The following is a 27,851-nucleotide window of genomic DNA, read 5'->3' as shown; positions in this document are numbered from 1 at the left end:
CGGTGATTTACATGATGAAATGTTCAGATGAAATTTTGCACTTAAGAGTTGATGCTGGAATCACTAAGACTTTGGGGGATATTGGGGTGGAGTTAGTATATTTTACACACAGGAAGGATGTGAACCTTAGGGGGTTGGAAGACAGACTCTAATGGGTTGCATTCGCCTCCCCCCACCAAAGATACTTGGAAGTCTTAGCCTCTAGTATGGCAACTTATTTCAAAATACAGTCCTGACAAAGATAATCAAGTTAAAATGAGGTCTTTGGAGTGGACTCTAATCAAATATAACCAGTGTCCTTATAAAAAAAGGGAAATTTGTGCATAGAAGTAGACATGCATAGAGGAAAGACCAAGAGAAGACACACAGGGAGAAGATGGCCTTGTATAGCAGCCCTAAGGAAACTAACGCAGAGCCTCCATGAGGGTATCCCCACCTATTCTCAGCTGCTTTCCCTGGCTTTGCCTGCGATTCTTCAGTACCCTTTCACCTTCGTAATGATTACTCTTTGTAATGAAATGTGTTTACTTTACCAAGAACAAATGGAAAGCAACTAGTTGCTTTCAATTCTCTATTATGTTAACAGGATATGAAATTCCCAAACCAGAGGTGATCTTCAAGTTGGAGAGAGGAGAGGAGCCATGGATGTTGGAGAGGGAAATCCCACATCAGAGCTGTTCAGGTGAGTGAGTGGGATTCAGGCAGGACACATGGACATTTTTTTTCCTAAGAGAGGTTGATGCCTTTTGAATGCTGTTATTATTGCTTTTTTGAAGGTTCTAAACTTTAGATACAACTTCAGGATAAATAATGGTGGCCTCTCAGGTACCAAATTGTTTTCTCCCTTTATTTCCAAGAGAATTGCTGCAATTCCTGTGCTCTGGGTCATACATCAGGCTTCCCTCTGTCGATCTTGCTTTCTCCACTATTCTCTCTTTCCATTCTATCTTTACACTTCATTACTTAAACCCCACCTCCAGGGTCTTAGAGTCTTACAAAATACATTCAGGTTTTAAGGGATTTGTTTTCCTTGCTCATCAGTCGGTTCCCTCACTCCTGTTCTTCCTCATTTGGTTTCACTTTCATTTCTCATTCTAAGATACCAGTAGTCACCCACACCCAGCCTCACCCCCTGTTCTCTTTGTAGGTCTTGCCTTCACCCTTCCCACTCCTTTCCATCTCACCTATGTCCAGGCCTCTCTCCCATCTTCTGACTTTATGATCACTGTCACTTAACATTTTTCTTTTAAAATCAACTTTACTAAAAGAAAAATACCGGATGGTCTCACTCATAGCAGGAATCTAGAAAACTTAAATAAGGGACCAGGAAAATGAATAACTACAAGAAAGTGAAAATCAAAATCAACAAAAAAACTATGAACCAGAGACACTTTTAGGGGGCGGGGGTGGAGGGGAGGGATTGGGGTCAGAATGGGGGGGCTGCAATTGTATGGGGAATATAACAATAAAATTTATTAAAAAAAAAAATAAATAAAATCACTTTACTATAGTTTACATATAACAAAATGAATGTATCCATTTGAATTGCACAGTTTGATGAGTTTTGATAAAGGTACATCCTGTTATATCCACCTTTTGTATGATATCCATCACACAAAGCACTCCCTCATACCGCTTGTCCCTGTAGATTAGATTTGTCTTAATTAGGGTTTCTTATGATGGACTCCTACTGTATTGCTGTTTTGGGTCTGGCTTCATTTGTTCAGGATAATTTTGTGAGTCATCCATGTTATTGATTCTATCACTAGTTTGTTCCTTTTAAATGGTGAATAGTGTTCCATGGTATGAATATATTGCAGGTTGTTTATCTATATACCTGTTGATGGTAAATAAAATTTTATTGTAAATAAAACTGCAGTAAACATTCTGGTATATCTTTATGTGGACATACTTACATTTGTGTTGGGTAAATACCAGGAATGGAGTTGCTGGGTCATATAAAAGGTGTATACTTTCCTTTATAAGAAATTGCCAAACTGTCTTCCAGAGTGGCTATGTCATTTTACATTCTTAGGGCAGTACATTAGAATCCCCATTACTCCGCACCTTCACCAACATTTGGTGTGATCAGTTTCTTTAATTTTTTATATCAAAATACATGTGTAATGGTATCTCATTGTGTTTTTCAGTTGCATTCCTCTGATGTTCAGTATAATTTCATGTGCTTATTTACAATTTGTACATTTTTTTTGTGAAGGGTCTATTCAAATTTCTTTCCCATTTTTTGTCTTATTATTGAGCCATAAGAGTTATTTATATTTGCCAGATATAACTCCCTTGCCAGATAGTTGTATTGCCAGCATTTTAGTATTTTGTACTAATTTGTGTCTTGCAATTTTATTTTCTTCCTGGAGTCTTATCAAAGAGCAAACATGTAAATTTTGATGAAGTCTAATTTATAATCTTTTGAAAGTTTTTAGTACTTTTTTGTGATCAGTTTAAGAAATCTTGACTACTGCAAGATCACCTTCTTCTGTAAGTTTTATCATTTTAATTCTTTCAGTTTAGGTCTATGGTCCATTTTGGGTGTTTAAGGATTGATGTTAATTTTTTCAATACAATATCCAATTGTTCCAGAACCATTTGTTGAAGAATCTTTTTTTCCATTGAATTTTCTAGGCACATTTTTTAACAATTAATGAACTTAAACAATTGAATCTATTTCTGAACTCTAGTCTATTTAATTGTTCTATGTCTTTTTATTTTAAAATGTAGGTTTTAGTATTATTCAGGCTAACAGATCCAGAAATGATTGCATTGAGAAGATAGTTGGTAATTCAGTTTCTAAAAGGGGGGGGGGCGTGCCACACAGGGCAAGGCCACACAGAGAAGCATAAGGATCAGTCAGGAAGCAAAAGATATGAGGGGAAAGCGATGGGCAGGAGTCTTTATTGTGATTATCATGGGAAAGAATGGGTGAAACTGAGTGAGCAGACTGGGAAAGTTGAGGATTGGCTAGTTTGAGTAATTTCAGAGGTCTCCAATGTGTAGGAACTATCCTTGGTACCTCACCCAGAGTAGGACAGAGGCAAAGCAGCTCTAGGTAAAAGAGTTGATTGGTTTGGTTGTTTTGCATATGAAAGGTATCCCTAAAGAGTCCTTTGCTGTCTCTGGGAATTATACTAATGGGTGGGGAAGTCTCTCCTGATCTGCAAGGCTCCTCAAGGCCCTACTTGCCAGAGCATCTAAAATAAGAAAAGGAGGGAGAGGGATCAAAACAGGGGAGGAAAGAGCACAAGGGACTATGGTGATGGTGCACAGGTGAATTGGTGGTGGGAATTTCACGGGGACAATACCTGAGAGGAGAAAGCAAACATTGTACAAAAATGAACAATGATATAATAAACAAACAAACAAACAAACAAATAACAACCATAGCATAAAAAAAAAGGAAAAAACCGTTAATACTTTTCTTTTGGCAAACCCATATTTTCTTTATTACTGTAGCTTTTATAATAAGTCTTAAGATCAGGTAAGATAAATTCTCCAGCATTGCTTTTTTTATGTTACTTTGGCTCTTCTAGGTTATTTGTATTTCCATGTAAGTTTTATAAACAGATTTGTTTGGAATTGAGTTGACTTTCTAGATCAATTTTAGGAGAATTGAGACTTGACGTCTTGACAATATTGAGCCTTCTAATCCACAAACATGGCTTATTTCTGCATTTATCTAGCTCCTTAATTTCTTTTTTTAATAAAGATTTTTATTTATTTATACAAGAACTGGGGTACAGGCCAGAGGCACAGGAGGGTGAGAGGACTCACCAGAGACAGAGCGGGGAGCAGAACAGGCAGACTGACGAAATACATTGCTGAGGGGAACAGTGGGCGAGACAGGAGAGGTCTGCCACACCATGTGGGACCCTCGCTGGCCAGTCGGTCGGGAAGGAACTGGTGCTGCAGAGGCCGTGGACAGCTTCACAGCACTGTGCTCAACCGCCTGCGCCACCAGGGGAGGCCCTAGCTCCTTAATTTCTTTCAACATAGTTTTACAGTTTTCTGTGTAGTGGTCTTCTGTATCCTTCATGAAACTTATCCCTGAGTATTTGTTGTTTTTTGATACTATTGTGAATGACATTATTTCCCCCCCCATTGCTCATTGCTAGTGGTTGATTTTTTTGTACATTGATTTTGTATCCTGAGGCATTCTGAATCTACCTATCAGTTTTCTTTTCTTTCTTTTTTTTTTTTTATAGAGGCATGTTTTCTTTCTTTCTTTATTTGTTTGTTTGTTTATACATGCACTGGGTACAGTCAGAAGCGCGGGAGGGTGAGAGAATTCACCAGAGCCAGAGCGGGGAGCAGAGCAGGCAGAAGGACCGAAGTACACTGCTGAGGGGAGCAGCGGGCGGCAGGAGAGGTCTGCGCGCCATGTGGGACCCTCCTCAGGTGGCCGGGAAGCAGCTGGGGATCGAACCGGCGCCGCAGAGGCCGCAGGCAGCTTCGCAACCCAGCGCTCAACCGCTGCGCCACCGGGGAGGCCCTACCTATTAGTTTTCTTGTAGGTTCCTTGGGGTTTTTTATATAAGCAATCATTATCACTTTTTTTTTACTTTTCTTTTGTAATCTCACTTTCATTTCTATTTCTTTTCTTGTTTCACTGTCTCAAGCCTTCAGTTTGATGTCAAATAGAAGTGGTGAGCATGGGCATGTTTGCCTTGTTTCCAATATTAGGGGCAAAATATTCATACCATAAGTATGATGTTAGTTGTAGGGTTTTTAAAGCTGCCCTTTATCAGATCATGTATATTCCTTTCTAGTCCTACATGTTGAAGATTTTTGTTGTTGTTGTTTTCATAATGGTTAGTTAAGTGTTGACTTGGTCAAATGCTTTTTCTTCATCCATTAAAATGATCGTGAGTTTTCACTTTTATTTTGTTAATATGTGAATTTATTGATTTTTCAAGCACTACCCTAAACTAACCTTGCATTTCTGAGATAAATACTAGTTGATTGTGATATATTATCCTTATTATAAATTACTGGATTCTACTTACTGATATTTTATTTGAAAATATTTTCATTTTTTATATTGGTTTGTAGTTTTCTTTTTTCTGTTGCAATGTCTTTGTCTGGTTTTGGGATTAAGGTTATGCTATTAAGTTGTGAAGGATTCCCTTCTTTATTTTCTGAAGTAGTTGGTGAAAAAACTGTTGCTTTTTCTTTTAATATTTCATGCAATTCACCAATGGAACCATCTGGACCTGGAGTTTTCTTAATAGGAAATTTATAATAACAAATTCAATTTCTTCAATAGACAGGGCTACTTAGATTTTCCTTTTGTCAGACATAGTAGGTTGTATTTTTCAAGGAATTTGTCTATTTCCTCTGTATTGTCCTATCAAATCTGTTATAGTCTTAGAGTACACTCTATATGATTTCAGCACATGGTCCACGTAGGGGAATTTTCCATGTTACCTGGAAATAATATACTCAGCTGATGATGGGTGTTGTGTTCTATGACACATATATTAAGTAGGTTGTATATTATTGGAATCTCTTATTGCCTTATTGAATTGTGTTCTACTTGTTCAGTTATTTATAATTTTGGGGGTAAAAGCTAACAAGAAGATTCTAAGTTTATATGGATATCCAAAGGATCTGGAATGGTTAACACGGTCTTAGAAAGAAGAAAAAGATTTACACTACCTAGTATTAAGATTCACTATAAAACTATAGTAATCCAGATAGTGTGATATTGTTATAGGAACAAACAAATATATAAATGGAGTAGAAGATAGAGTCCAAACATAAACCCACCCAAGTATGGTCAACTGAGTTTTCACAAAGATTTCAATGTAGTTCGGTGGGGGAAAAGAAAGTTTTTTCAACAAATTGTGCTAGAACAAATATCAGTACAGTTATCCCTTGCTATTCAAAAATGTGTTATGCCACTTTGGTTTTACAGAAGACTTACATTAGTACCTGTTTTGCTAAGTAAAAAAAATCCAAAGAGGATTTTTGCTTTCATGACAAAAGGCAAAAAATGAAAATAGTGCTAGTTTATTTTCAAGCAAGCTGTTCTAGATGGAACATGTCCCCTGAGAACCTCTTAGCACCACCAAGTTCCTTTCCTAGGAAGGAAAAACTTTATACAGGTTGTGTATTTATCACATCATTCTTGCTTTTGCTATATCTTAGTGTCATTTTAAGTTTTATGTGTTATTTGCTATGATTTGGTAGGTTATTTATTTTGGGAGTTTGGGAAAGCTCAAAAAATGTTCTATACAGGGCCTCCCCCGTGGCTCAGTGGGTTGAGCTCAGTGCTGTGACGCTGTCTGCAGCCTCTGCAGTGCGGGTTTGATTCCCGGCCCGCCAGGAAGATATCCACATGGTGCGGCAGACCTCTCCTGCCTCGCCCGCTGCTCCCCTCAGCAGTGTATTTCTGTCAGTCTGCATGTTCTGCCCCCCACTCTGTCTCTGGTGAAACCTCTCACCCTCCCACACCTCTGGCCTGTACCCCAGCTCTTGTGTAAATAATTTAAAAAAATCTTTAAAAAAATAAAAAAAAGTTCTATACAAATTAATGGTAATTGCTCCTTCCCTTTTTGCCATTTTGACTTGTGAAAGGTTTCATAGGAATGTTCTACTTTCAGATAGTAGGGAAAACCTGTATTGAAGGGAAACATACAAAACTAATTAGAGTTCTGGTATGACTTGTTTCTATTGGAACATACTGTCTATCAGATAGAAACTGTTAGCTCTGGAAAATATACCTAAAAAACTAACTACTGAAGACACTATAGAGTGATCATAAAAATATTTTTTCTGGTTCATCACATAATTGAATAATTTTGGACCTTATCTTGAACACTATCAATTTTGTTTTAGTGATACTGCTGTACTCTGTTATACTGCTCTGTGGCTTAGTCATAGCAGACAGTAACTAGGTTAGACCATACTGAAGATGGTCTCACATAAGGTGGTAGCAACTTGGATCTCTGTTCTTTCTTCCTCTAACTTCTGATTCTGTCCCAGAATCTGCCTGCTTTTGTTTATTCCACCAGTACATGCTTTTTGTTTTGTTTTTCTAGAGAGTAACAGTTACTGTATTTAGAATAACTTCTTAAAGGTGCTCATTTCTCCCTAGTAGAAATAGAACTCTTTGATTCTTGTAGATTGACCTTGTATTGAGACCTCACTGGATTCCCTTATTAATTCTAGTGAGTCATTTTGTAAATTCCTTTAAATGTTCTGCATTTATTATTGTCTTTTTATCATTTCCCTTTTAGTTTACTTTCCTTTATTTTTATTTTCTCTTGTTTCCAATCCAAAGGCAAAGGCTTTTAGTCTTGCAGCACTACGTGTATTTGCTACGGTTTTCCTTAGATGCTGTATATTAATTTGCAGCAATTTTTTTTTGTTCTTAGTTTGATGAGAGTCTTTAACATGAGTGGATATTGGATCATCTAAATGTTTTTTCTGCATTTATTGAGATGAGCATTTTATCCTGCTAATATGGTCATTTCCACTGATTTCATTAGCTAATATATGGTAAAGCTTTTTCTATGTTTATGAAAGATATTAATCTTAAGGGGTTTTTTTAGCATCTTTCATCATAGTATCATGTTAATGCTAGCTTCCTAAAATGAGTTGGGAAATTTCAAGCCTCTGTCTTCAAGGCTATCTCCTTGTCATTTCTCTCTGAGGCACAGTAGGTCAGTCTCTCCCATCTCTCAGCAGAGAGGGGTTAGGGTTCTGCCAATTGCTCTGCTGGTGTCCAAATTCTCAGTGACTGAACCAGTTGTCCCAGTGCCTGTGTGCATGGAGGTCTGAACTTTCCCCTTGATGAAAAAAATTCACCATGCCCGCTGTGCATGCCACACTGTGTCTGGCCCCTCGCTTGTTCAGCTGACTAGAATGGCTGTCACCATGGCTGCAACTCCTTTTTTGTCTCCCTAGCCTGTCCCCACATGAGCCACCAACCTCAATGCAGAGTATCTGTGGGCCAGTCTCCCATCCCCAGTGATGAACTGGCGAAATTTCCTATGAGCAAAAGGTAGTTTTACCTAGTTGTGCTTAAGGGAGAGGTTTAGTAAAACTCCCTATTATGCCAGGTCCTGGGTGGAGTCTTCCCCCCCCCCTTCCTAATAATATCTCTTATCCATTTGGGTTCCCCCTTCTATGAATTACTTGTTCGTATTATTTATTTTATCTTTTTTAACTATTTAGGTTTTTTTTTTTTTTAATCTTCTTGAGGAGCACCTAATTTGCTCGTTTTCTTTTCCGTAAAGGCTTTCTCCAGTTGAGATGCCCCTGGCAATGGGTGCTATTTACTGTCTTTGGATAGTTAGATATTTGTAATTAATTCAAAGAAATCTTCCATTTGTAACACTTAAACTTTTTATTTGTATTCTGATGATTTCCATGTTGATACTATTAGTTGCTGTATTATAATTGGGCTTTAGTGTTACAGTTACATGCATACTGGACAATTCCTGTGCAATGTTCATCCTTAGTATGTGAGGAATTGGCATCATCATTGCCAATCCTCACATTCCAAATTCTGTCAGATTCTGCTGTTTCTTGGTTCTTCCTTAGTTATACTTTCTTATTAATTACTCTGCAGTTCCTACTTTTTCTTTTTTAAAGAAGACTGTTTAGATATTCGCCCATCTTATTTTCTAGCAGCAGTATCTCATAACAGGTCTGTAGTTTCTTATGCTTGGATTTTTCTGTTCCTGATGGGTTTTGTGGATTCTTCTCTTGTTTCTAGTTCATCTTAAATGCTACCAATAGATTCTGTTACCTCAGACACTGCTATCCTTGTCATTAGCCTTATAAAGTAAACTTAAAGTTGCTGCATTTGTATTACACATGACAGATAGTTCTCTTGGTGCCATCTACAATATCACATGTATTTGCAGTTAAAGTCATGTCTGTGCAGTTTCCTTAATTCATGATTTCCTCAACTGTTCACCTTGTATTTACTGTCTATCGTATAAGAAGTTCGTCTTTGCATCTAAGCTCTTTATTATTTTGTGTACTGCCTATCCAGATAACAGACACTTTGATTTTGCATTCAGCTTATCTTCTATTCCATAAAATTGCCCTTACCTAAAAATGTATTGCCCTTCTCCATCTCTGGTTCCCCACCCCTCATATGCCCTTGCCCCTAGTAGTTTTGAAAGTTTATGAAAATAAAGGCTGTATTTTATTTTCATTATTTGTATAGTAAGGATGAAGAAAATATTTACAAATATTAAATAGTTGAATTGGTGGGGGATAGTAATATAAGAGTATTTTACTCTATTCCAGAAATATTTTTAAAAATTCTGCTGAGGCGAAGTCAATGTAACAAATTATAATTGGAAAGTAAAGAGAGTAGCATCAAATATTAAAAAGTATACTGCCTGCAGATTGTTTCTGTTTTAATAGAAATCTATTGTAATAGTTAGCAAAGTGAATAGCACAGAAGGTGTCTGCTTTTGACATTCAGGAAAAAGTCTCACTAACAATATGAGCTGATTAATTTTCAAAACAAAAGACTTAAAATCATGCAATGAAGCACACATACCTTCTAAAAAGGCACAATAGAAAATGTTAAGCAGGCTAAACGGGGAAGAGAACACAAGCATGTCATTTGATTTGAAAATAAACTAGAACTTTTAAGCTTGCATGCACAGCTCTTTTCTAGACTGATGACTTCATTTATATAATTTTCATTGAATTTGCAGGCTCAGGAAAGGTATGAGAAGCTTTTTACTGTAGGAGCAGATTATTTTTATTATTTTTAATTTTTTTACATCATTGTTCATTTTTAAACAATATTTGCTTCCCCCCACCCTCTAAGGTGTAGTCCCCATAGAGTTTCCTTCACTAATGCCCCTGTGCACCATCACCTCAGTCCCCTGTGCTCCTCCCTCCCTCCTTCTGATCCCTCTCCCTCCTCCCCCACTGCAGGATGTCTCTGATTTATAATTGTCTGTTTTTGCTTTGTTGTGTTTTGTACTGTTATTATTTTTTTACACTGATGTCTTATTTGGTTCCCCTATATTCCTGCTATAAGTGAAACCATCCGATATTTGTCTTTTTCCTTCTGGCTTATTTCACTGAGCATCATTCCTTCTAGCTCCATCTACATTGCTGTGAATGGCATTAGTTTATCTTTTTGATTGCTGAATAATATTCCATTGTGTATATATACCACATCTTCTTGATCCAGTCATCTATTTTTGGGCATTTGGGTTGTTTCCAGATTTTACCTATTGTAAATAGGGCTGCAGTAAACATAGGGGTACAGGTGCTCTTTTGAATCACAGTTTTTGTGTCCTTTGGGTAGATCCCTAGTAGTGGAATTGCCAGATCGCATGGTAGCTCCATTTTTAGTAGACTGAGGAACCTCCAGACAGCTTTCCACAGTGGTTGGACAAGTTTGCACTCCCACCAGCAGTGTAGAAGAGTTCCTTTTTCACCACATCCTCACCAACATTTGTTGTTGCTAGTTTTTTTGATATGTGCCATTCTTACTGGTATGAGGTGGTATCTCAGTGTGGTTTTGATTTTCATTTCCCTGATTATAAGGGATGTTGAACATTTTTTCATATGCCTGTTGGCTATTTCCATTTCCTCTTTGGAGAACTATCTTTTAAGTTCTTCTGTCCATTTATTGACTGGATTGTTTATTTTGTTTTTGTTGAGCCATGTGAGTTCTTTATATATCTTTGTGATCAGTCCCTTATCAGTTGACTGGAGTGCAAAGAATTTTTTCCCAATCAGTGGGGTGTCTGTTTGTTTTGGTTAATGTCTCTTTTGCTGTACAGAAGCTTTTCAGTTTGATGTAATCACAGGTGTTTATCTTTGCCTTCACTATCACTGCTTTGGGTGATGAGTCTTTAAAAATGTTTCTGAGATGTATGTCTTATAGTGTTTTACCTATATTTTCTTCTATATATTTTAATGTTTCAGGTCTTATGTCCAGCTCTTTTATCCATTTTGAGTTGATTTTTGTGCACGGCGAGAGGTAGTGGTCTAGTTTAATTTTTTTTGCATGTGGAGGTCCAGTTTTTCCAGCATCATTTATTGAACAAACTGTCCATGTTCCATTGCATGGTCTTTGCTCCTTTGTCAAAGATTAGTTGTTCATATAAGTGTGGCTTTATTTCTGGGCTCTCTATTTGATTCCATTGGTCTGTGTGTCTGTTTTGGTTCCAATACCAAACTGTTTTAATTATTATGGCTTTGTAGTATAGCTTCAAGTTTGGAAGTGTGATACCTCCTTTCTCCTTTGTTTTCATCAGTAGAGCTTTGGCTATTCGTGGTTTTTTGTGGTTCCATATGAATTTCATCAGTATTTGTTTTATTTCTTCGAAGAATGTCATTGACATTTTTATTGGAATAGCATTGAATCTGTATATTGCTTTTGGGAGGATGGACATTTTAATAATGTTAATTCTTCCAATCCATGAGCAGGGGATGTCTTTCCATTTCTTTGTGTCTTCTTCAATTTCTTTTAACAGTGTTTTATAATATTCTTTGTATAGGTCTTTACCTCTTTTGTTAGGTTTATTCCCAAGTATTTGATTTTTTTTGTTTCAATTATAAAAGGGATGGTTTTCTTGATTTCTTCTTCTTCAGATTTATTGTTTATGTATAGGATGGCTACTGATTTTTGTGTGTTGATTTTGTATCCTGCTACTTTATTGAACTGGTTGATTATTTTGAGTAGTTTTTCTGTGGAGTTTTTAGGGTTCTCTATGTATATTACCGTATCGTCTGAAATAGTGATAGTTTTACTTCTTCTTTCCCTATCTGGATTCCTTGCATGTCTTTCTCTTGTCTTATTGCCCTGGCTAGGACCTCCAGTATTATATCAGTATTATATTGAAGAGCAGTGGTGAGAGAAGACATCCTTGTCTTGTTCCTGATCTTAAAGGAAAGTCCTTCAGCTTTTTGCCATTGAGAATAATATTGGCGGTGGGTTTGTCGTAGATGGCTTTTATCATGATAAGGTATGTTCCTTGTATCCCGAGAATTTCAAGGGCTTTCATCATAAATGGATGTCGGGCTTTGTTGAATGCTTTCTCAGCATCTATTGATATTATCGTATGGGTTTTTTTTGTTGTTGTTGTTGTTGTTGATTGTTGGATTACACTGATTGATTTTCATATGTTGAACCATCCTTGTGCCCCGGGATGAATCCCACTTGATCGTGGTGTATTATCCCTTTGATGCATTGCTGGATTCTGTTGGCAAGGATTTTGTTGAGGATTTTTGCATCAGTGTTCATTAGGGAGATTGGCCCGTAATTTTCTTTTCTTTTCTTTTTTTTTTTTTTTTAGATTTTTTTTTTTTATAGAGGCATGTTTTTTTTTTTTTTATTTGTTTGTTTGTTTTGTTTATATATGCACTGGGTACAGTCAGAAGCGCGGGAGGGTGAGAGAATTCACCAGAGCCAGAGCGGGGAGCAGAGCAGGCAGAAGGGCCGAAGTACACTGCTGAGGGGAGCAGTGGGCGGCAGGAGAGGTCTGCGCGCCATGTGGGACCCTCCTCCGGTGGCCAGGGAGCAGCCGAGGATCGAACCGGCGCCACAGAGGCCGCGGGCAGCTTCGCAACCCAGCGCTCAACCGCTGCGCCACCGGGGAGGCCCTTTTCTTTCTTTTTTTTTTTTTTTTTGTGCTCTCTTTGTTTGGTTGTTGTATTAGTGTAATGTTGGCTTCATAGAATATATTTGGTAGTATTCCTCTTTTTCCATTTTTTGAAAGAGTTTGTGTAGGACAGGCACTAATACACTGCTGAATGTTTGGTGGAATTCATTTGTGAAGCCATCTGGACCTGGACTTTTGTTTTTGGGGAGTGCTTTGATTACTGCCTCAATTTGCTGCTTGTAATTGGTCTGTTTAGGTGTTCTATTCTATTTCTTCTTTGTCTAGCTTTCGATGATTATACCATTCTAGGAATTTGTCCATCCTTTGAGTTGTTGAATTTGTTTGCATATAAGTATTCATAGTAATCTCTGATTATTATTTTGATTTCTACTGAGTCTGTTGTGATTTCTAGGAGAAGATTTTTTTTTTTTTGAGGAAGAATGATTTTTACTTTTTTTAAAATAAATTTTATTTTTATATTCCCCATACAATTGCAACCCCCTTATTTTGACCCCAATCCTTCCCCTCCCCGCCCCCTACTCCCCATAGAGTGTCTCTGGTTCATAGTTTTTTGTTGATTTTGATTTTTATTTTCTTATAGTTATTCATTTTCCTGGTCCCTTATTTAAGTTTTCTAGATTCCTGCTATGAGTGAGACCATCCGGTATTTTTCTTTTTCTTTCTGGCTTATTTTGCTGAGCATGATCCCTTCCAGCGCCATCCATGTTGCTGCAAATTGCATGTGTTTATCTTTTTTTGAATGCTGAGTATATTCATGGTGTATATGTACCACATCTTCTTGATCCAGTCATCTATTTTTGGGCAATTTGGGTTGTTTCCAAAGCTTAGCTATTGTAAACAGTGCTGCTATAAACATAGGGGTGCAGGTGCTCTTTGGAATTGATGTTTCTGTGTCCTTTGGGTAAATACCTAGGAGTGGAATTGCTGGATCATATGGAAGCTCTATGTTTAGTAGGTCAAGAAATCTCCACACAGCTCTCCATAGTGGTTGGACCAGTTTGCACTCCCACCAACAGTGCAGAAGAGTTCCTTTTTCTCCACATCCTTGCCAACATTTGTTGTTGCTAATTTTTTTTTTTTCATTCATGTTTAATTTTATTTTTATTTTTTTTTTTAATAAATTTTATTGTTATATTCCCATACAATTGCAATCCCCCATTCTGACCCCAATCCCTCCCCTCCCACCCCCGCCCCCCTAAAAGTGTCTCTGGTTCATAGTTTTTTGTTGATTTTGATTTTCACTTTCTTACAGTTATTCATTTTCCTGGTCCCTTATTTAAGTTTTCTAGATTCCTGCTATGAGTGAGACCATCCGGTATTTTTCTTTTTCTTTTTGGCTTATTTCGCTGAGCATGATCCTTCCAGCGCCATCCATGTTGCTGCAAATTGCATGTGTTTATCTTTTTTGAATGCTGAGTAATATTCCATGGTATATATGTACCACATCTTCTTGATCCAGTCATCTATTTTTGGGCATTTGGGTTGTTTCCAAAGCTTAGCTATTGTAAACAGTGCTGCTATAAACATAGGGGTGCAGGTGTTCTTTGGAATTGATGTTTCTGTGTCCTTTGGGTAAATACCTAGGAGTGGAATTGCTGGGTCATATGGAAGCTCTATGTTTAGTAGGTCCAGAAATCTCCACACAGCTCTCCATAGTGGTTGGACCAGTTTGCACTCCCACCAACAGTGCAGAAGAGTTCCTTTTTCTCCACACCCTCGCCAACATTTGTTGTTGCTAGTTTTTTTAATATGTGCCATTCTCACTGGTGTAAGATGGTATCTCATGGTAGTTTTGATTTGCATTTCCCTGATGACAAGTGATGTTGAACATTTTTTCATATGCCTGTTGGCCATTTGCATTTCCTCTTCAGAGAAGTTTCTTTTTAGCTCTTCTGCCCATTTTTTGACTGGATTATTTTCTTTGTTGTTGCTGAGTCTCATCAGCTCTTTGCAGATTTTTGTGATCAGTCCTTTATCATTAGTGTTGTGCACAGAAATGTTCTCCTAGTTGGTGGGGTTTCTCTTTGTTTTTGCTATTGTCTCTTTTGCTGTGCAGAAGCTCTAGGAGCAGATTTTTTACACTGAATATTTGTACAGGTGACCTAGATATTTTCTGATATGCTTTATAAGTTTCATAAGTTATATGGGTTAAATAAAGTAAACAGTGGAACCACTCTTAAAAGCATGCCTAGGAATCCAACGCTTAATATCTCCAGAATAAATTAAAGCCAAATGTGTAAGAACAAAATGCTACTTAAGAATAAAAGGATGAGGGCCTCCCTGGTGGCGCAAGAGGTTAAGTCTCAGCATTATGAAGCTATCCACAGCCACTGCAGCATGAGTTTGATCCCTGGCTGGCCAGGGAGTTACCCACATGGCACAGCAGGCCCCTCCTGTCTCACCCCCTGCTCCCCTCAGCAGTGCATTTCAGTCAGTCTGTCTGTTTTGCTCTCCACTCTGTCTCTGGTGAATCCTCTCACTCCTCCCCCCTGCACCTCTGGCCTCTACCCCAGTTCTTGTGTGCATAAATAATCTTTTAAAAAAGAATAAAAGGATGAGATTTTAGATGGGGCATGTTTCTGGAGTACAGTATCAAGCTAACTATCAGAGAACTAGATTGATGCTCATAATGAGTATTCACAGTGTATAAAATCTATTGCTGAAAAGATTATGTCTGTTTTTTCCATTTTAAAATATTTATCAAGAATCTCATATCTCATAACTGGACTAGTAATGGAATTATGATTCTCACAATGGGCAAGAATAATGTTTTTAACTATGTTAAAGCCAATGTGCGGTAATAAATACAAGATACAGTGACTTTAATACTAAACAATTTCGTGGCGCTCATGTAACATTTCTGATATCACAGACCATTGGAAAGCCCTGTTGCTCATATTTATTCAGGAATGTATTTCCTTCCAATTCATTACTCTACCACCTCTTAGGGTTTTTTTTTTTTATGTGTGTGGCCTCTTCATGTTTAAATCTGCATTGCTGCCAAATCTAGGTTTGAGAGGGTTCTACCTGCCCTTTTAAAGGCAGAAGAAGGTGTAAAGAAAACATTCCCACTGTCTCAGTGCTCTAGTGTGAAAGTTATACCCATCATTTTCTCGTACATTTTGTCTATGAGAGCCATCATGTGGCCACACCGGTCTTCTAAGGAGGTTAAAAAATGTTAGATGACTGGGTAGTCATATACCTGGCTGCTACTCTATTAATGCAAAAGAGTGGTGACACATTCTAGTGGACAGCTTTCAGTCTACCACAGGTGGCTTGTCCTCTCTCCTGTTTTATACGTTCTATGGATGTTTCCCTTAAAGCCCTTGTGTTTTTAGTCTTCAGTACACCCCACTTAATAGCCAAGCCTCTGAATAAACTAGAGCTGGACTGCTTGTATTGAACTCCATTCTCAAACATTTAATAACCATGGTTTAGGGCAAATTATATAACCATTCTGAACTTCTCTTTCTTTATCTGTAATATATGGATAATAGTAAAAGATACTTCATTGGACTTTTGAAAGGATTAAATGAGTTCATATATCTATCTATCTATCTATTTCTTAGAACAGTGCCTGGAACATCATAATTGTCACACAAGAGATTGGCACATTGTAAGTGCTATTTATACATGTATTTCCTGTCATCATTATCATCAGGTTTATTGATTGCCCTATATTTAATTTGGATTAGCTTATGTGTACCTTTTAATCTTTTATCTATTCTTTGTGTCACTTTTACTTTTCTTTCTCTTTTTAGATGGGAAGTTTGGGATTAAAACATCACCTAGAAGAATTTCTGGAATAGCTACATTTCCTAGTGAAATGGAGGCTGAAAATACAAGAGATGACTCCTTGTATTCTATTTTGGAAGAACTGTGGCAAGATGCTAAACAGATGAAAAAATATCAGGAACAACAGAACAAACATCTGAGTCATACTTCTTTAATTAATAAGAGAATATTGAATACAGAGTGGAATTATGAATATAAAGACAGTGGAAAATATGTTCATCAAAGCTCAAACCCCATTCCTTCACAGAAAAGACCCCATAAACATAACTCATTTGGAAAGAGTTTTAATTTAGACTTACATATTCGTAGTAAAAATGGTGCAGCAGATAACTTTGATAAAATAATTGGGCAAGGACAAGTTTTCACCCAGAGCTCTTCTTATGGTAACCATGAAAATACATACACAGGAGTAAAATTCTGTGAAGGTAACCAGTGTGGAAAAGTTCTCAGCCTCAAACAAGCACTCAGTCACAATCTGCAATTTCCTGTTGAGGAAAAAGCAAATACATGTGCTGAATTTGAGAAAATCTTTACCCAGAAGCCACACCTCTTTGCACCTCAGAGAACTCATACTATGGAAAAACCTCATGAACTTAGCAAATGTGTAAATGTTTTTACACAGAAGCCACTACTCAGTATATATCTGAGAGTTCACAGAGATGAAAAATTATATGTATGTACTGAATGTGGAAAGGCATTTATCCAGAATTCAGAATTAATTGTGCATGAGAAAACTCATACTAGAGAAAAACCCTATAAGTGCAGTGAATGTGGCAAATCATTTTTCCAAGTGGCATCTCTGCTTAGGCATCAGACAACTCATACAGGAGAGAAACTCTATGAATGCAGTGAATGTGGGAAAGGCTTCTCCCTGAACTCAGCCCTCAACATCCATCAGAAAATCCATACTGGAGAGAGACACCACAAATGCAATGAGTGTGGGAAAGCCTTTACCCAAAAATCAACACTTAGGATGCATCAGAGAATTCATACGGGAGAGAGAGCCTACATATGTACTGAGTGTGGGCAGGCCTTCATACAGAAGGCACACCTGATTGCGCATCAGAGGATACATACTGGAGAGAAACCTTATGAATGCAGTGACTGTGGAAAGTCTTTCCCTTCTAAGTCACAACTCCAGATGCATAAGCGAATTCACACAGGAGAGAAACCCTATATATGCACTGAATGTGGAAAGGCCTTCACCAACAGGTCAAATCTCAATACTCACCAGAAATCCCATACTGGAGAGAAGTCTTATATATGTGCTGAATGTGGGAAGGCCTTTACTGACAGGTCAAATTTCAATAAACACCAGACAATTCACACTGGAGAGAAACCCTATGTCTGTGCTGAGTGTGGGAGGGCCTTCATCCAGAAGTCAGAGTTAATTACACATCAGAGAATTCATACTACAGAGAAGCCTTATAAATGTCCTGACTGTGAGAAATCCTTCTCCAAGAAACCACATCTCAAAGTGCATCAGCGAATTCACACAGGAGAGAAACCATATATATGTGCAGAATGTGGGAAAGCCTTCACTGATAGATCAAATTTCAATAAACACCAGACGATTCACACTGGAGACAAACCCTATAAATGCAGCGACTGTGGAAAGGGCTTCACTCAGAAATCAGTTCTTAGTATGCATCGCAATATTCATACATGAAAGAAACATATCCTGTTTCTTGAAAATAAGAAAGCCTTATCACAGAAGTCAGGTCTAAGTGTATATTATAAATCCATCCAAGGCAGGTTCTGTATGAATACACTGTTTAAGAAAAAGGATTTATCAGGCTACCTCACCTGAGATGAAAAAATTATTTGGAAGAGACCCTCTAAGAAAGCATTGCATGAGAAGGAATCCCCATGTTTGCTTGGCCTCATAAATTATAATAGAATTCATACTGGGAGAAATGCTGTCAATTTGATGGCATTAGGAAAAGCCTTCCTATAGAAAGTATTATAAGGCAAATGGTCACCAAATTCTTTATAAGATGAAGGGTGCAAGATTATGTAAATGATGGTCCTGTTTAATGTGTTATATTAAGCAATTTAAAGTGATGACAAAATGAAAAGTGGAACAAGATAGTATATTTGTTTGTAGACCTGCTCTCAGTTCTGTAAGGCAGTGTGTTTGGGCAGAACATACTGCACAGTAATAGGAATAACTGAATTGAACTTCTTTTTTTGAATTCAATATAATTGTGTATCAAATTTTCCTGCTGAATACTCCTCTCACGCGAATTCACAGTTTTGAAGTCATTATGGTTATATATATATGTACACCTGCTGATATAATTTCACATGAACACATAAATATAATCCTATCACTCATAGTGGTTTCCATGACATGGTATTTTTATCTGCTTACCTTGTGGTACAGTACAAAATAGCCATAGATTCCTGCCATCATTTTCTGATCACCCTCTTGAAATGTTATTTGGTTGTTTCTCTTACTAAGAGGTAGAGTCTTTCTGTCCTCTTTGACTCTGAGTTAGGCCAGTGTACCTTAGCCAAGAGATTCCAAACGAGTCTGGAGAAGTGTGAAAAGCCTGCCTTGAAGTTTACCCTCTCCTGCTGCTCTTTGGAATTATGAGACCTTCATGTAAAGAAACTCACATTACCCAACTATGGGATGAAAAACCATATGGAGCAAAGATGAGGCAACCTGGCTGAGGCCCCTTAAACCAATTGCACTTAGGAATGAGGCCTTCCTTGACCCCCAGCACTGGCTAAGCCAGCCCAGCCCAGAAGAATCACACCAGTTATCCCAACCAACTTGGAGAAATGTGAGATAAATAAAATGATTATTGTTTTAAGCTACTAAATTTGCTGAGTAATACCTTAAAATGTATGCATGTGGGGGGTGTTGTATCAAAACATAAATGGTGGCATTGGCATTGGGCCTGGACAGTAGGTGGAGACTGGAAAAACAGAGGATTACTCTTAAGAACAGCTGGAAAAGATGGCAACCCAGGTTATTTTGTGAGGAAGAAAATAGCAAGACAGTCACCGTGATCTGTGGGAAGATAATGTACTAAGTGAACTTATGGAACAGGCTAAGGGGAATTCCAGAGGAATGTTAGATGTGCCGTTTTGCTGCTTTTAGATGCATGTGATAAGGTACAGAAAATGAAACATAAACGAAAGTCAAACCTGTGCCATTTGCAAGCTGAATTCAAAAGAACAAAAATGCCGGGATTTGATAGGGTGGAAAATAAATGTTTCACATTTCCAGTCTTTCCAGCAATCAGAAATATTTTCAAAGTGAAAAATGGCCTCTGGAGTAAAGATCAAATCACTGTGGGGCTATAGGACCCTTTGTTAAAATGCCTGAAATATTTAAGTTGTTGCTTGGGAAAAGCTAAGTGGCTTCTAGAAACTTTTTGACATTATCCCAGTAGCCTGACACTGCTCAAAGTAGAGAGTGACCTGTCTTATAAAGAATTGTCAATGTGGCGTTTGTGGCTTGGAGTAGATACAAACCAGATTCATACAAAACCTGTAAAGTTTTTAACAGTTTTTACTAGTGAAAAAAATTACCTGCACGTTGGACTTAAAAGGGCTGAAATAATTGAAAATGAAAAATGGCCTCTAAACTCTCCTTTCTAACTTCTGTGAACAGAAAGCAAGTTGAGAAAGTTTCTCAGCTGCAAACACTGGCCATTTCTTATGGGAAAAGAAGGACGTCTCAGAAAGAAGACCAAGAACAACTAGTCATTAAAATGGATTGTGGAGCCATTTCCAGGTAGAACTGTGACCTATTATATATTATCTGCCCTAGGAGCAGGGAGAGCTGACAGCATTTGTTCTATGGGATTTCAAAATTGTTACGGAACAGTGACTTATATGTGTGTCTTCTTCCTCCTGCTTTTCAATGGGGGTATTACAGTTATTTTGTCTTCTCTCCCCAGTGTGTGTGTGTGTGTGTCTGTGTGTCTGTGTGTCTGTGTGTGTGTGTGTGTTGTGGTGGGGGTGTCATGTAACTTGTCACTTAGCTCACAGTTCTCTGGATCAAGAAACTCTGAAACTGTACCCAAGGAACATCAGCCATGTCTGAACCTGATACAGAAGACTTGAGGTTCTGGATTTAAACTTGTTGACATAATTTGGGATGAGACATTTGTAGGTCTTATAATGGGGGTGAACATATTTGCATGATGTGGTTACGTAAATAATTTATGATCAGAAAATTGATTATATTGCATAGAGAAATGTTACATATTTCTCCCATCCCTTTTCAATCTTTATTTCTATTTGTATTTCAAACCCAACCTCAAGTTCACTGATCCTTACGCCCCACCCTGGCTCTGTTAGGTCTACCTTTGCACCTGTTGGAGGCATTCTTCACTTCAGATTATTTTTTATTTTTGGTATTTACACTTGACCCTTCCGGTTTTCATTTTTCTCCTGAAATTCCCCCCATTGTTTCAAGCCTATTGTTCACATTTTCCACTGCACCCTTTGAATGAATCAGTGTTATTTTAAGTTCCCTGTATGATAGTTAACAACATCTAGGTCAGCTGAATCTGGGTCTGTTGATTGCGTTGTCTCTTGACAATGGATTGTTTTCTCTTGCTGTTTACATCTAATTTTTGGCAGAATATCAGATTTTGTATGTAGGACAGGAGAAACTGAGGTAAATATTCCTGGAAATAGACGTGGCTGATCTGATAGGTCACTGATGTGGGGCACTGAGTCTATCTAGTTAGGATTTGGACTGAGTTTGGGCTTTGTTGTTGCTATGGTTACCCTCCGTGTCCACTACACTTCAAATTTCTCTAGTAATTGTTCTGGTTTGCAGAGAATTTGTCTCACTGTTCCTGCATATCGCCCTTGCCTCTAGGCCTTTCCTGGGTGCCTGCCTCCCAGGGAGGACTCTTTCCATAGTAGTAGACTGCTGTGACTGGGTCTTAGTGACCTGATGAGTGGAGGCAGGAGTTTTAGGTTTTAGGGAGATCCTATATCCCTGGGTGCTGAGAGGGAGGCTTTTACAGTGCTCTTGTCTCTCCCACACTGGCAGAAGGCTCTTAATGGTCTGGGTCCATGACAGTTTCCTGTCCTTCCCCCATGAATAGAAGATTTTTTCCTTTTCCCTTCCTTTAGCCACAGTGAATCTTTACCTGTGTTGGGGCAGGGTGGGGGAAGCGGGCTCAGTAGCCTTTGCCACATTTCCCCTAGTAGTTTGAGGCTTTTGTTCTGTGAGGGGGTAGGGTCCCACTCACCTGCCCCCTTCAGACCTATACCTTTAAGAGAGGCTTCCTTCAGTTTCCTGACTTTCTCCCAGTGTTTCTTGTGAGCACCCTGTCTCTCAAGGTATTTAGAGAAGAGCCTGCAAGTGGGAACCAACTACTCTGAGGTCTCTATCTCTTGGGGGCTCTATAGTCTCACAATATCACATAGTCAGCCTTTAGAAGTTCATTAAAAATTCTTGCTGAATTCTTACTGCTGGTATGGTGAGCCCATCTTCCCGCTCTGCCAGAGGTGACCCAGTGCTAGCTTCCTATCTCCTTTGAGGCACTTGCCGCATGTATCAAACTAGTTGGTTGCCCTGCGATCTCTGATGGGTTCAAAAAATGTTTATGATTTTGTAGATTACCCAGATTTTTTCTTGTTATAAGAATAAGAGCTATGTTCTTTCCAGATATCTACACCTAGACAGAAGCCAAAAGTTTGGATGGTCTCCTTTGGCTGCTGCCATCAGAATATATGCCCACTTTCAATGTGACTTTGCCACTTCACTAATCAAGAAGTAGAGTCCATTTCTCCAACCCTTGAAACGGGATTTGGCTCTTTCTTTAACTGATGGGACGTTAGCAAATATGACAGGAGCAGAGACTTGAGAAGTGCTTTACCCATTCTTTCTGCTCCTGCTGTGTAAAAAATCCTAACGTGTATCCTAATGTGTAAAAAAATCCTGTGTTGTGCTAACATATGATAAGAGACTACATGGAACAATGATGAAGCAGAATCATCCCAGTTGAAGCATACCCTAGACCCACCAGATTTTCAACTGTCAGATGTGAATGAAGCCATCGTAGTCATCCAACCCTGGTCAAGCCAACCGTGGCCAGCAGTATTTAGCAATACACCAGCCCCAACTAGAACAGCTCTCCCATTGGTTGCATTCACCCAGACAACTCAATTATGGATTTAAAAAATGTTTATTGATTTATTCCTCTAAAATTTGGGTGCCGTGTTACCCAGAAAGAATTAACTAACACATTTATTCACTGAATTTACTCCTCTACTATTCATCCCCAACAGGTAACCAATAGAGTTGCCCTTCAGGGTCATTGGTTCCAGGATGACCATAGATAACAAAATCTGTGACACACAAGTCCCTTATATAAAGTGGTATAATATTTGTGTATAACTTACACACATCCTCCCATGTACTGTAAATTACCTCTAGATTATAATACCTAATACAATGTAAATTCTATGTAAATAGTTGTTGTACTGTGTTTAGGGAATAACAAGAAAAAAGCTTGTGCATGTTCAAAGATATAACCATCACAGGCCTAACGACACAGTATTTGTTTTCAATCAGCAGTTGGTTGAATCTGTCGTTTCAAAATCTGCAGATACAGAGGGCAACTGTACTGATCAACTATTATGAACACTTTCACGCTTTACTCTGTGCTTATAAGTATATATAGGCATGCATATATTACAATGCTTGTAATCATATAGAAGCTCCATAGAATTTTCTTCTTTAATATCCAAGTATGGGATCATGTCATACAACCATCTCTGCATCTTGCTTTATTACTCAACAATAACTTGAATAACTGCATGATAGTGCCTAGGATGGATAGACAATAATTTAGTTAGCCATTTGCATATTAAAATTTATTCACGTACCCCTCAAGGTTTTTGTCATTGGGAGCAATGCTGTTAAAAATATTACAAAACAATGTGCATAATGATTAAGTAGATATTTTCAAGAACCAGTGTGTTGGGGTGTAAATCCTGGTTCTGTCAGTCACTAGCCATGTAACCTTGGGTAGGTTAGTTAACCTCTGACCCAGTTTCTTCAGCTGTGAACACACTAGGGCCTAGCTCATAGATTTGGCATGAAAAATGTATGAGCTGCCTGGGGCTGAGTAAATGAGTGGCTTAAAGCAACAGAAATATATTGGCTCACCCTTCTGGAGGCAAGAGGTCTGAGGTCAAATCGTGAGCAGGGCCACATGCCCTCTGAAGGCACTAGAAAGGAAACTATTCCATTCCTCTCCTAGTTTCTGGTAGCCTCAGGGATTCCTTGCCTTGTAGATAGAGGCGTTACTCCAGTCACAGGATTTTTTTTTCTCGCTTGTGTCTTCACATTGTATTCCCGCTGCATGTTTATCTGTATCCAAAATGCCCCTTTTTATAAGGACACTAGTCACATTGGATTAGGCACACCCAAGTGGCCCATTTTAACTTGGTTATGTCTGCAAAGACTATTTCCAAATAAGTTCCCATTCTGAGGTACTGAGGCTTAGGATTTCAACCTATCTCTTTGCAGATATGAAGGAAATCTATGCATATTTCCATGTAAGCACTCAGAATTATGCATAAAGAGAAGTTCTTGATGAATATTAGATACACCCCCACTTCCTGAGCATTCCAAGGTCCCCCTGTGCTGGGGTGGAATTTGAGAGCTTGTCTTTGATATCTTAGTTTCATCCAACTGCCTAAAATAAAGGAATGAAGTAACTGGAAAAGCAAGTCCAGGGTCAAGGCTTGATATATCAACATTTGAGGACCAAGTTAAGAAGATTTTATCTATAGAGAACAGTGGGATGGAGAAGCCAGAGAGGTAAAAACATACCAAGTAAGCAAGGGGCTCATAGAAGACAGAGCTTCCAATTTCCCAAAGAGGAAACTCCTGGGAAATAGACTCCTTCTAGAAGTCAGTTCATATGAGGATGGGAAAATCGGTCTTGAATTTTGTGAGGAGGTCATTGGTGACTCTGGTGAGTGTAAATCTGAAGGAATTTCTGAACTCAGATAATGTTACTTCACCACAAAACTTTTCCAATAGTAAGTATAATAGCTCATCGGGCTCTCTTGCGCTATTGTATGGATTATACTGAGAAATACATTTTCAAGAGTCCTGTTTGACTCCGGGTTACAGGTGACCAAAAGTAGAAATTGCATGAGATTTGAGGGTCAAAGTAAAGGTGCAACCGTGACGCTAAAGGTTTAAGACTAGATACGATGAAGGGCGGACACAGGCACCCGGAGGTTGCGGTTCTTCCTCCCTCTCCTCCATGCTTTATTCAGCCCTTTTTTGCATCTCCCTGCCCAGCTGCTCAGTGACCACCTGAGGCTAAGCTGCAGGCTCACAAGGCAACAGCTCTTCTAGACTCTCCATCAGCTCCCCTGGCCTAGTCTCACCTCAGCAGCTGGGTGTGACTGGCTACTCAGGTTTCTGGGAGAATGACTTTTGTCCCCATGCCAGTATATCAAAGGGGATAGTCTAGTGACTTCTGCAGTCTGTCAAGTCTTTCCATGTCTTCACTTCCCTGGCTCCTCCGATAATTGTACATGGTCTAATGAATATAAAAAGTTCCTTTTTCTATAATACCCATAGTGAATATACTTCCTGGCTTGAACCCTAATTGTTACATTACATTTTCTTTTCCTGAGAAATTGGTAAACTTTGCTCTTCTAAAATCGAGTCCTTCCATTGAGAAATCTTAGACTAATCTGCTCTTATTTCTTGTGCCTTCCTTGTAATTCTTTTTTAAAAAGATTTATTTATTTATGCATACAAAAGCTGGGGCACAGGCCAGAGGTCTGGGGGGGTGAGAGGATTCACCAGAGACAGAGTGGGGAACAGAACAGGCAGATTGACCGAAGTACACTGCTGAGGGGAGCAGTGGGCGAGTCAGAAGAGGTCTGCTGCGCCATGTGGGTAGCTCCCTGGCAGGGCCGGGGATCAAACTCATGCTGCAGAGGCTGCGGAAAGCTTCATAGGTTGCGCCTTAACCCCTTGCACCACCAGGGAGGTCCCATGTAATTCTTTTTTATGCTTGAAGTTAGAGCTCTTGTTTTAATTGGCTGCTTTCTTTCAGCATAAGTATTTTTGTGATTCATTTGTGTTGTTACATGTATCTATATCCATTTATTTTTATTGCTAAGCGGTATTTCATTGTATAGATACACCAAATTTATTCATTCATGTAGAATGAATTGGTAGAAATATGTGTTGTTTCTTGTTTATGGATATGAAAAATAAAACAATGTGAGCATTTGTGTACAGGTCTTTGTGTGTGGCATAGCTTTTATTTCTCTTGAGTAACTATTCAGTAGGTAAATGTGAGTTTTTAACTGCCTGTTTTCCAAAATGGTATACCATTACATTCCCACCAGAAGTATATAAATGTTCCATTTGCTTCCTATCTCTGTCCTCATGGGTATGATTATTCCTTTTCATTTTAGTGGGAGTGAAGTTGTATTTCACTGTGGTTTTATTTATTTATTTTATATATTTTTACATCATTTTTCACTTTTGTACAATGTATGCATTTTCATCTTGGTTATAGTCCCCATGAAATTCCTACCACCCATTCACCTGTGAGCTATCACCATGGTCCCTTGTGCTCTTCCCACCCTTGTTTTGATCCTACTCCCCCCCACCCCCAGAATGTCTCTGGTTTACAGTTGCCTGTTGATTTTGATTTTTACTTTAGTATAATTAGTTTTTTTCCTGATTCCTTATTTGGATCCTCTACATTCCTGCTATAAGTGAGACCATCCGGTATTCAGCTCTCAGTTTTTATTGAGCTAACATTGGTAGACAAATCTATATATGATTTAGGGGCATAGGTTTTTACATCTTCAGGTGTGTGTTAGCATATAGCACCCACCACTGAAGCACCAATAATCCTCCACCATAGTCCATGGGCTCCCTCCCAACCTTACTCTCCATCCCCATGCCCTTCACCCTGCCTTTGTGGTAGCCTCAATTCTGCCTAGATGCCTACGGTTTATTTTGGGTAGTTTTATCTGTTCCTACATTTTGTTCCTATTCCACATATGAGTGAAATCATCCCTTATTTGTCTTCTTTCTTCTGATTTATTTCACTTAGCATAATCCCTTTCAGCTCCATTCATGTCACCAGTGGCAAGATTTCATCATTTTTTATACCCCAGTAGTATTCTATTGTGTATATACATCACATCTTCTTTATCCACTCATCTGTCTATGTTCACTTAGGTTGTTTTGGAAAGAACCCTTAAAAATTAGAACTTTTCATCCATACTAAAATTTAAAATACAGTTAAAATTGTTTAAAGCCTAATGAAATTTATAATCAATGCTTAAATAATGAAGAAAGTCATCAACATTTTGTTTATTAGGTAGGAGTTTAATAAAATACACCTTCCATGAAAATAACTATAAAGGAGAAGGAAGAGGAAGAGAAATAATGAAGATTTTTGAACCTGAACCTTTATTACTACAATCCACTTTGACTCGAGGCCTGAGATATCTCCTGACCTACCTCCCGTTTCCTCTCTCTCCAGCAAAATGTTTTGGACAGCACTCCCTCTGACTGACCTAGTGTTTGTTCACAGGCTGAACTTTGAGCTCCGAAAATGAAAAATCCTCTGCAGCCCCTCTCCCAGGTCTTTATGGTTGATTCCTGAATCCCTTTGCTATACCTCCATCCTTTTATTGTGGAGGAGGTTACTTCCTTACTTGCAGGGAACTGTAAGATGGTCCAGGCTCATCTCGTATTTTCTCACTTCCAGACCTAGAATCAATCAGCTATTAACTTCTCCAAGGAGGTTTGATTCCTTTTGCTGGGAAGTGGCATTTAGAAACCAAGCTCTTGAGATATGAACACATTCTCCTAAATCATATACAATGTTGTAAACCAAAATTTTGTAAGTACACATACATACATACATACATACATACATACATACATACACACATACATAAAAGGAAACAAGCTGTTGGCACAAGGTGTGTTCATTGCTAGTATATCACTGCTAAGAGTATCAAAGAACTGGGAAACACATATATATATTCTAACTCATGTATACATTATTTATACTGTAGCTATCTACTTATAAGTGTGCATACATAGTTAATATCTAAATATTAAATATAAAGGTTATTTTATATTAAAATAAGTATGAGCACACACTGCGATTTCTAACTCAAGCTCAGTACCATAGGGTTCCTACTAGCCTTCTCCCTGCCCTTGTGTATTTGTACATCTTTCTCTGACAGGAAAGAAAATCAGTTGACTCTGTTTGCATGGGCCTGTTTGGGGATTCTCTATTCTGTTCCACTGATCTGTATTTCTGGCTTTTTTTAGTACCACACTATTTTGGTAATTGTAGCTCTATAGTGAGTCTTGAAATTTGATAGTGCATATCTCCCAGCTTTGTTGTTTTTGTTTTTGTTTTTTTCAGAATT

General features: G+C 38.3%; 1 protein-coding gene across 2 annotated transcripts in view; it reads left to right on the top strand.

Annotated features, from left to right (window-relative positions):
- ZNF81 (zinc finger protein 81) overlaps window positions 1–25,680 on the top strand; it is a 66,410-nt gene extending 40,730 nt beyond the window's left edge. For both annotated transcript variants that reach the window (XM_054695752.1, XM_037512455.2), the window contains exons 4-5: window positions 587–682; window positions 16,391–25,680. In XM_054695752.1, the coding sequence (XP_054551727.1) occupies window positions 587–682; window positions 16,391–18,093 (1,799 nt within the window). In that variant the 3' untranslated portion in view covers window positions 18,094–25,680. The remainder of the gene's footprint in view (window positions 1–586; window positions 683–16,390) is intronic.
- The last annotated feature ends 2,171 nt before the right edge of the window (window positions 25,681–27,851 follow it).

Source organism: Talpa occidentalis, unplaced genomic scaffold, assembly GCF_014898055.3.
Source record: "Talpa occidentalis isolate TD23 unplaced genomic scaffold, MPIMG_talOcc4v2.1 talOcc4.15, whole genome shotgun sequence".
NCBI classification, from domain to species: Eukaryota; Metazoa; Chordata; class Mammalia; order Eulipotyphla; family Talpidae; genus Talpa; species Talpa occidentalis.
This window is presented reverse-complemented; position numbering and strand designations above follow the sequence as displayed.